Genomic DNA, 10,205 nt, shown 5'->3' with positions numbered 1-10,205 from the left:
TTATAGCTTTCTGTTTCGAGCCTTTTCGATCTCTCATGGTATTTTTTAGTTGAGAGCAATTTTTTTTTTTATCAGGTCTCGCGCTCAGGTAGATTGATTAGCCTAGGTTTACCCTCTGTGAGGGAGACAATATTTTCGTTCATAAAAAAAATTTCTCGCTTATTCAATAAAAAATAAAAATGTTTTCGTTATTTTTATGGAAAAAAAAAGGAAAAAAATGTGTTTTGTTTAATTAGCCCGAGCTGGATACGAAAATCACAACGAAATCAGTAACATGTGTTTGACTATTTTTTTTTTCTTCTTTTCTTTTTATAGTTTATCATGTTTTGTTTTATTCTCTAGTGCAACATATTTACATATAATCGTCTTCACTATTTATTTTTACTATTTTTATTTTGATTTATCTCAAATTTATAATCTAGTTCAATAAACAAGAGTAATAAGATAATTTTTTTTATATATTTATTTTATGCATATAAAATAAAAAAATAAATAAAAATTAAAAGGTAAAACTATAAAGTAAACAAAAAGTGTATATGACAATCATTTTTTCTTAAACTATATTCCCTCCGTCTCAATTTAATATTTCACAGACAAAAAACACACAGTTTAAAAAAAGGTGACTGTCACATGTATTTTTTGTCTACTTTTTTCCTAAATTCCAGTTTTACCCATTACTTTATAACTATACTTTTGTCTTACTTAAATAAAATAAGGGTATACAAATACTTTAACCAATTATTCTTTTCAATTTATAAAAGTGGAATATTAATTTGGGAAATGGGACGGACGGAAGTAATATATATAATACGAAGTAATATAAGATATAAGAATTATCATTTTTTTTTTTTTTTTTTTTTTTTTTTTGCAAAGCTGTGAAATTTTATTTTCACCAAAAAGGATAACAACGTATGATATACAAAAGCATGAGTCATACAAGAGAACACCATAGAATAAGAATATATCTAAGTAGTTAAAGACATTCTTTGGAGATATTGTTAAGCTGCAATATACTTGAATAATAATTGCCATTAAAAGATTAATGTTACATACAGTATAAACATTTATGCGTGTTGAAGATAGTCTTAATGGTTTAACGTTAGAAAAATCCATAATATAATATAAGATTATTTTTACAAAATAAAACGAATACGAAGGGGAAATTACTGTTTTAGCCGATGCAAAATACTTTACATGCAAAACCTTATTTAACTATGAATATTTCTTCACCTAATCACCTAATATAATAATTTATAAATATATTTTCAACTATATAACATTTAATCCAAAATTCCTCGAAGCATTTAGAAGAGGGTGATCCATTTGAAGAGGGGTATGAACATGGAGATTTTTGAGCCATTCATTTCTTGATTCTGTTTCACCAAACATAAGATTTGATGAAGTACCTCTCTCCTTTCATAATTTTTATTTATTTTAATTAATTTCAATCATTTATTTATTTGAGATGCTGAATTCTGATTGGTAAACCTTTCGGAAAATCGAGATATGGGTAAGCAAAAGCTTGATCTGAATCAACTAATTCCCAGTGGTATTTTAGGACTAAATGGTGGATAAATATCGCCATCTCTAATTTTGCTAATTCGGATCCGGTGCATAATCTGGGCCCACCTCCGAATGGCATGAAGTTATTTCCTGATGTCGACGTGGCACTTCCATTCTGTCAACATAATATCAAAAAAAACCAGAGTTACATACTTACACATCGTTTTAAATTAAAATTAATATATCACTAATCTACAAATTATTCAATATTAGTACGGAGTACGTGTTATTCCTTTTTAAATAATGTAATGATAATGATAAAAAAAATGATAATGAGAAGATATAGTGAGTGTGGCGATTGGAGGAGAATGAATGCACGTGTACGTACACGTGCAACCACACATCCCGATGAAGACCCTGTTTTTTAATTTTAATCATCACATCCCACCACACGCACGGAACAGTAGTTAGAGGAGGTGGGCCTGACATCATCAACATTCCTTACTGGGCCCACGCGCCGTACACGTGCAACCGATTCTAGGCCTGCTTATTTTGGGCCCCTAACCATTATATGTCCATACCTTGACTTCCTCGTCCCTTTCATTTGGGCCCACTCACTTTTCTTTCGGCTCCTTTCTTCAATTGCTCTTTTTAATTGTATTTATTATTATATTATATTATTTAATTTATTTATTTATATTTATACATTGTTTTTTGGGTAATCAAGGAAACCCTTCTATGAATGAGCACATTAACTCCCTCATAGAAGGTAAAACCTTAGGTAATCAAACTCTCCGAGCGCGAGACCTGGTACCGGGTGAATTGCGCATTATACGCACCCTCTTGTCACATTCCCTTTTTGAACAATTTGGCAGAGCCAAGAATTGAACCCGGGTGGTGTACTTCATTGGGCAACTCGGTGGCTAATCAGGCAAGCCTGGATGGTTATATTTATACATTGTTTATACCTCGTATTAACTTTAATCACACTAATTATCATTATTATAGTTAATTTACTAATATTGATATCACTATATGCATAAATTTCGTATATAAAAATCGTACTTTTTACTTGACTTATTCATAAAATATAGTCCGTATAAGAACTGATCAACTATAAGAACTACTATTATTATAATTTTAGCTATCTGTCATATCTAGCATGTAATAAAATCACATGGATCAAAGAGCTTTGACTTAACGTTAATGTGAATTCAAGGCTAGTAGGAGAAACAAATATTATGTGGAGTCATTGACATTTTTGTTATGATTGAACTTTTACATAATACGACTAATATTATATACTTTATATTTATATATTTATCCATTTAAAATGTTCATTACATATCATACTCCACGAAACTTATTTATATTATCTTTATTACTGATAAACTTCTCAGTTATATGCGTTCAAATGTACGATTAACTAGTAATCATAACAGTTTAAAATAAACGTACGTAGTATTAATGTGAAATTGAGTTATGAAACTTACTGAAAGATAGTGACATTTTAAACGATTTCTACTTTCGTCTTCTCTAGCAATTTTCATAAATTCACGTATTTTTTATGTCGGGAAAAAGGTTGGCCTACGTGTTACACCGACAATAAATTCAATTATCTTTCCACGCCATCAGAAAACTATGTTTTAGACATGTTACGGATGCTTTATTAAAATTTCGAAATAGTAAATATCGAGTAGATAAATTAAATAGATTTTTCAAACCACAGTGAAAAATGTTGCTGTTAAGTTGTATAACAGTCTCTGGGAAGGTCACCAACCTTCGTGTGAGTGATAAATGAGAGGATTCAATTTCGATATTGCGGTTAAACAAAAGTTTTATAATCGTCTTATATAACACGTATGTACTAAACTTACATCTACGGTTATTCAACTATACATGAATTTTATGGAACTTGGTTAGAAATATTAAAAATATGAATTTTGCTAACGATAACTTCAAAGTTTATCTTTAACATGCATTAAATAATTATACATGACAGTTATCTTTTATTTTTATTTTTTGGTTATTGAGTTTATAATACTTTAAAATGTGTCAACTACAACCTCAATTAGTTGTTTTAACATTTTTTTTTTTTTTGAAAGACAAGTAAATATTATTAAAAATATAAAGAGTACACGAGACAAATAAATATAGTAACAGTGAATTTAAATATAGTAGATAGAAAAATAAAAAGAAGAAAAATTAACCTGCCATCTCCATGGATCAAAAATGTGAGGTTGGTCAAAAAATGTAGGATCCAAATGCACGGCTGCAATGACTGGTAGCACTTTCCACCCACATGGAATGTCATACCCTTTTTTTTTAGTAAAAATAACAATGGATATTTTGTCATTAATCAAATCAACAAGGGGTTAACATGTAAAGTAGAAAGAACAAGCATGTATATTAGTATTAGTATATATATATATATATTAATATTAATTATTTATTTACCTTTATACCGCACATCTTTAATAGCCTTTCTATGAAGGAATCTGACCACATTCCCGAATCTTAGCGTCTCATTGATGACCTTCAATCACGTAAGTAATTGGTTTATCATAATTCAATGTTGTTCGATTGGATCTAGCACGTCTCTTATACGTGTTGTACGGAATAATCTTTAATTTTTAATACAAACAAATAAAAAAAAGAGCTTACACACTGCGTAAATTCCATTTTTTTGTAGTCATTCCAACTCAAATCTTTCTCCCCTGATTGCTTTTTTGCCTTAACTATTTCTTCATGTTCTTGCTGAAAACCATAAAAGAACGTTAGTTTATGTCATGTATACATTGAGCAAACAAGTAAAAATTTTCGGCCTCCAACTCTTTCACTAGTCATTTTCAAAAAATGCATTTTAGGAAAATAAGTATTAGACTTACTCTAAGTTGACGAACCGCGGTTGGACAAGCTTCCAAAAAGTAAATGGCTAACGCTATTGAAACCGAAGATGTTTCATGACCCGCAAAGAGCAAACTTAGTACCAAATCGAGTATTTGCTCTTTCGAAAGGTTCGAATTCTTTAATACCCATCCAAGTAAATCGTCTTCTCGTTTCTCTTCATTATTGTTTCCTTCATCCAATTTGCTAATCCTTTCCTCCATTTTTGTTTCGATGAATTTAAGAATCGTTGATCTTGACTATTCACACAAACAACCATCAAATCAAATGATCATTGATAAAAAATGTTGTTTATGGAGTTTTTTTTTTTGGTATAAAATATAATTTACCTTTAAAGCTTTCCTATATGCAGTTCCAGGGAAGTTTAATGGGGGAGAAATCACACCTTTCATGAATGTCACATACTCTTTTTTCAACCGTTCAGTTTCCGGTTCACCCGGTTCTAAACTCATGATATGTTTCGCCATTAAATTGAAAGTAAACTGTAACAAAAGAGAGACAAATATCACATTCACATTGTAATTAAAGAGAACGCACAATCATCGTATAAGATGCAACAATCTTGACTCATTTACCTCTTAATTGAATGGTTTAACGCTGAATGCTAGAACGTTTATTCTGACCTTTGAATGACACAAGGTGCTAAACATTTCAGCATTCAGTGTTGTATCATTCAGAAAAATTCCTTTTTTAACTAGTAGTCATCTATATAGCCATTAATCCATCCATAAACTATGCAATTGAAGTATGTGAGAAAACTTACCTTTTTAGCTTCATCTTGGGCACAAAAAGGTGAATTTTGTTGCCAAGAATCTAATACCCACAAAGTGTTGATTTCAACTTCTTTTAAGAGTTGAGTTTTGAGCCTAGCATTGGTCAAGAAATTGAGTGAAATTAGCCTCATATCTCTATGCATGTCTCCAACCAAAACCAACATGGACCATTTGCCAAGAATTCCACCAATGCTTCTTGGATAGCTACATTCAAATAACCTCCCTTCATTTTGCAATATATACCTATTTAACCCTGGATCAACCGAAACTATCGTTGGCTCCCCAAACAAATTTGATTTAAATATCTTTCCAAACCTACACATTAACAAAGACATTTAACTAATCACGTGGTATTAACCGTTAACAATTAGTAATAACTATAATTATACTCCGTATAATTGTAATACTCGTGAAATTATCTAAAATAGGCCTTTTATCATATAAACGTAAAATAAGTGGTTTACATGTAACTCATTAACATTAAAATTGTGAATTCAATGTGCTTTTATATAAAATGATTGTTTAAACATATGAATTTTGTAAAATTTACCTTAATACGTGTTGTTCCATGAATTCACCGATGGTGGTGGCTGAATACGGCTTGAGGTAACCGATCGTTTCACCGATAAATGGCCAACCCATGTTTCCTGGTGGGAGATTTAGCGTTGATGTATGAAGTATATTTTTTTTGATAAGATTCAAGATGAGAAATATAGTCAACATTAAAAGTGACACAAAGATGATGAACTCAAAGTCAGACATGTTTTTCTTTTATCTAAGATTAAGGAACACAAAATGAGTGTGTTTTTGGTGTGTGATTGTGGGGAGGAGGTGGTGGTGTAAATGAGATGAGAGTCTTACCTTTATACAAGTACATTAAGCTGGCAATGTTCCATCTGATGGAAAAGGAAATTTCAACTTTTTTAGAAGATTTTTTAATTTTTTTTTATAAGGTGACTCTACCTTTACTTTTTGGAAGGGGTGAGTTGGAACAAAAAACAAAACTTAATCTTGGTTTTCAAACCAATTAGCATTTTTTTCTCTTTTAATTTAATTTAATTTAATTTTTAATATTATATTATATTTTAATAAAATTTTATTCTTGTCTTTCTTTGCTCCAACTTTAATCACCCAACACCATCTATTACCCAAAAAGTAAAATAGATTGTTTGTTTGTTCCACGCCATAATCGTTATATATCTATCTAACGTATTACTTACTTCTTTCAAAAGGAAAATTTAAATTAAAAAGATCAAAATTGTTACAAATGACTGAGACTATCATCTAATTGAAAATTCAGCCATCTTTTGAAACTACTATTGAACGGGATCGTAAGGTTCAACCAATAATAAATGACCAATACACCAAAACTACTTTTAACCGAAACCATTACAGTCTATCTATAAGTTTTATAAAATCTCTAAAATGATAATGTTTTAAACAAGATTTATCAAAGCTTAAAAAAATTCAATAACAAAAAGAAAAAATTTAAATGATGTCACTAATATTAATTAATTAAATTCAAAAATTTTAAAATAATGTATTAAAATTAAAACGGGTGATTTGCTTCATTTTATGAATTTTTCATTCACATAACTATTCGTTATTCTTTTAAATATTCTTAAGCATTCTCTTTTTTTTATCAATTGTTCATATATATTATCTATCATCCAATTATTTTTCAAAATCCAGGTTTGTCATTGTATTTTATGTTTTTGATGAGTTTCAATAAAAGCAATAAATGTTCTTGAATATGCATCATGGATGGTTAAAATCATGAATTCCATTAAATTCCGTTATATTGGTTATATAAATTAATGAATTTCGTTTATTTAAATTTGTTTAGTCGATATAAACAAATATGTCCATTGCATATAAGTTACTAATTAAATTCCGTTTATATTTACATTGTCATTAAAATTATATATCCTACTCCGTACTAAAATAAATTATACTTTATAATTAAATTTAGTGGCTTTATTACGATAATCGGTTCTTATGCATTCTATGGTTGTTATAATTTTTTATCATGAACAAATTTTATATATCCTCTATATAAACTCAATTAATACTGATAATGAAGCTAAGTTTAACTTATATTTAGCTTAATTATAAAAATTTATTTTAACAAAAATAAAAACGATTTAAAATAATAACATATCTGTAAGTCAAGTTACCAATGATCTTGATTAAAAAAATTTGAATAATTCCCTATAAATTTGCCTTAAATTTCTTTTCAATTACGTTTTGAAAGATATAAACGTTGACTAAATAATTAAAGACAATAATTATGATTGTCAACTTTAAATTCAAATTCAAAACTAAATTGCATCTGATAATTCAAAAATATAAGAACCAATACCAAAATTATATTACTTCTTTACAAATAAGATAAAGTAATGCTCAATTTTATTTTTTTTATAAAAACACATATTAATTGATATTTTGATTTTATATAACATCCACATACCGTTTAATAATATTTGTTAGTTATAACATATAATTCAACGATTTTTTTAACAAACTCGTGATTTTAAGGGTCATTCACCGAGTAAATATTATAAATATAATAAAAATAAATTAATTTATAGGATTGTTATATTTCTTTTTGTACACTTTCGAAAGTTTCGAGTTTTCAATATGAAAGATATAAAATAAAATATAAAATTGTCTATATTCTATAAAGGTTTAAATAATTAGGCCTGGTAATATTAAACAGAAGAAAAAAAATGATAAACGCAACCATGCCAAATATACTTTAATTCCATATTTATAACCGAATCATGCAATTAATAATATTAATATCAAAATTATATAAGGAAAGTTGATATTATAAAAAGAATATTTATATTCTGTAATTAATTCAACAAATTTTGTAAACTTAAAAATGATAAGTTTAGCCGACGAAGCATTGCTTTAACGGCATCTCCTTCACCTTGTGTGTTGGGGCTGGTGGTTAGGTCATGGGTTCGAGCCTCGCTCTGCCCATCATATTAATTAATCTGTCTGAAATATGGATATCCAGATTGACCCCATGGGGGTTTTCTCCCGGATCCATTCAGGATTCAAACCCTGTCCGCCTGCCTCTCGGGATGGTTAAAGGATCGGGTTCCTGTAATGCGATTCGGATTTACCTCTCGAACGCGCGTGTGTGTGTGTGTGCAAATGATGAGTGTTGTTAAAATAAATGATACACTAATGCAAAGTTTGCCGTTCAAAAAAAAATGATAAGTTTAAATGTAGCCCTTATGACTACGTTTAGCAAAATCATATAAAAAATGGATGAAGTATTGTGACATTAGAAAAAACGAATACAAGTGCATCGGGTTGACCGAGGATGAAGTTGAATGAACATCCGTAGCAATAGTATAATACAAATTAATATTAATATATAAATTAATAAATACCATGTCATAAATAACCATAACCACAACATAAAAATAGAATAATACGGAGTATTATTTTTTTTTTTTACGGAGTATAAAAATAGAATAATACGGAGTATAAGTTAATACTGCCGACTTATCAGGAATGAAATCATATACTCATATAGTACTGCAGTACGGAGTAATTGTTATGGAAAAATAATGAATTTTATTTTTATTAGATCCTTTATAGAAAATCCATATTTTGAATTGAATGACCAATAATAACAACTTGATAATTGATATTTTTTTAGGTAAAGGGTTGATAATTGATATTGATAAGTTAATATGTGATATTGATTTTGATCTTTACATTAATATTTCATTATTAAGTTTTATTAATTGCTTAATAAGCCCCATCAAACAAAAAAAAAAAAATGTTACCGGCCACAAAAGTATTATGTGTTATGAAATGTCAAAAGAAGCTGCCAATTTTCCACATAAATCCAAGAGTTGTTGTATCTCGTGAAGAACTTTATATTTTATTAGTATTTCAGCTACTATGTACAGTAAATTATTGTACTATAAATATTGAAGGATGTAAACTTACAGAGACACCACTTTTCAATATATTTCATATTCATACTACTCTCTCTTCTTTCTATTCTATAATTAGAGACTACGTTACTAAAAGTTAGTTATAAACTCCTAAATTATAACACGTTATCAGCACGAAGTGCTCCGTATAATCAAGGTTTATCTAAGCAAGCACAAGTCACTAATCAAGGTAAGAAATTCTTTAACGATATCTTCTATTATTTATTAGTAAGGTAAAAATTATTATCATCATAAGTAAAATTATATTTCTGTAATCTAACTTTTATTAACTTCACTAACATTTATATTTATGTTATTTAAGTTATATATGGTCGGTTATACCGCCTGAATTATATTTATGTAATCTAACTTTTATTAACTTCACTAACATTTATATTTATGTTATTAACTTCACTAACATTTATATTTATGTTATTTAAGTTATGTATGGTCGGTTATACCGCCTGAATTATAATTCTGTAATCTAACTCTTATTAACTTTATTAACATTTATATTTATGTTATCTAACATTTATAATTACTTATGCAATTAATCATTATTTATTTCATGCATACTAATGTTTATTATTAAAATTTATTATTTATGCATAATATGTTTATTCTCTTAATATTCGTATTTATACTAAATGTATTTATAGTAATCATATTTGTACTAATAAAATTCTTTTATTAAAATTATTATTAATACAACGAGTACATAACAGTCGTTAATGTCAACTAACGACGTTACAACGGTCATATATACATAACGGTTGTTAACGTCATCTGACGACGTTACAACGACTATATTTTTCAAATATAAAATAAACATCTCCGTTTTCACATTTTCACAAATCAATCTTCATTTTCTCAGATTACTACTCTCAAAAAGTTTTTGTAAAGATGATTAACACAAGGATGATTTTTCCTATTGTATTGGTCATACTAACTATCATCATTGTTACTAATATACCACCGGGTGAACCTATATTCTATCCTGCTCTTGTAATTTTATCATTTGTAATCATGCCATTATTCTGTTGTTTGCTACTTATGAATT

General features: G+C 28.3%; 1 protein-coding gene across 1 annotated transcript; it reads right to left on the bottom strand.

Moving 5' to 3' along the window:
• Positions 1-1,162: 1,162 nt before the first annotated feature.
• On the bottom strand, positions 1,163-5,991 carry LOC139848176 (cholesterol 22-monohydroxylase CYP90B51). The gene is made up of 8 exons (XM_071837906.1): positions 5,734-5,991; positions 5,174-5,498; positions 4,740-4,892; positions 4,392-4,649; positions 4,168-4,260; positions 3,961-4,039; positions 3,714-3,820; positions 1,163-1,678 (listed from the first exon to the last, which is right to left on the bottom strand). Exons 1-8 carry the CDS (start codon positions 5,943-5,945, stop codon positions 1,457-1,459), a joined length of 1,449 nt encoding a protein of 482 aa, XP_071694007.1. The 5' UTR covers positions 5,946-5,991; the 3' UTR covers positions 1,163-1,456.
• Between the last annotated feature and the right edge of the window lie 4,214 nt (positions 5,992-10,205).

This window comes from Rutidosis leptorrhynchoides, chromosome 5, assembly GCF_046630445.1.
Source record: "Rutidosis leptorrhynchoides isolate AG116_Rl617_1_P2 chromosome 5, CSIRO_AGI_Rlap_v1, whole genome shotgun sequence".
NCBI lineage: Eukaryota > Viridiplantae > Streptophyta > Magnoliopsida > Asterales > Asteraceae > Rutidosis > Rutidosis leptorrhynchoides.
The sequence above is the reverse complement of the archived record's forward strand: the minus strand, read 5'-3'. Positions and strand labels throughout refer to the sequence as shown.

Excerpts from the sequence above, each read along its gene's own strand:
- LOC139848176 (XM_071837906.1), bottom strand. The coding sequence starts at position 5,945 with ATGTCTGACTTTGAGTTCATCATCTTTGTGTCACTTTTAATGTTGACT. Across the intron at positions 3,821-3,960 it reads TAAAGATGTGCGGTATAAAG|GGTATGACATTCCATGTGGG; the intron begins GTAAATAAATAA and ends CTAAAAAAAAAG. Across the intron at positions 1,679-3,713 it reads TTGATCCATGGAGATGGCAG|AATGGAAGTGCCACGTCGAC; the intron begins GTTAATTTTTCT and ends TTATGTTGACAG.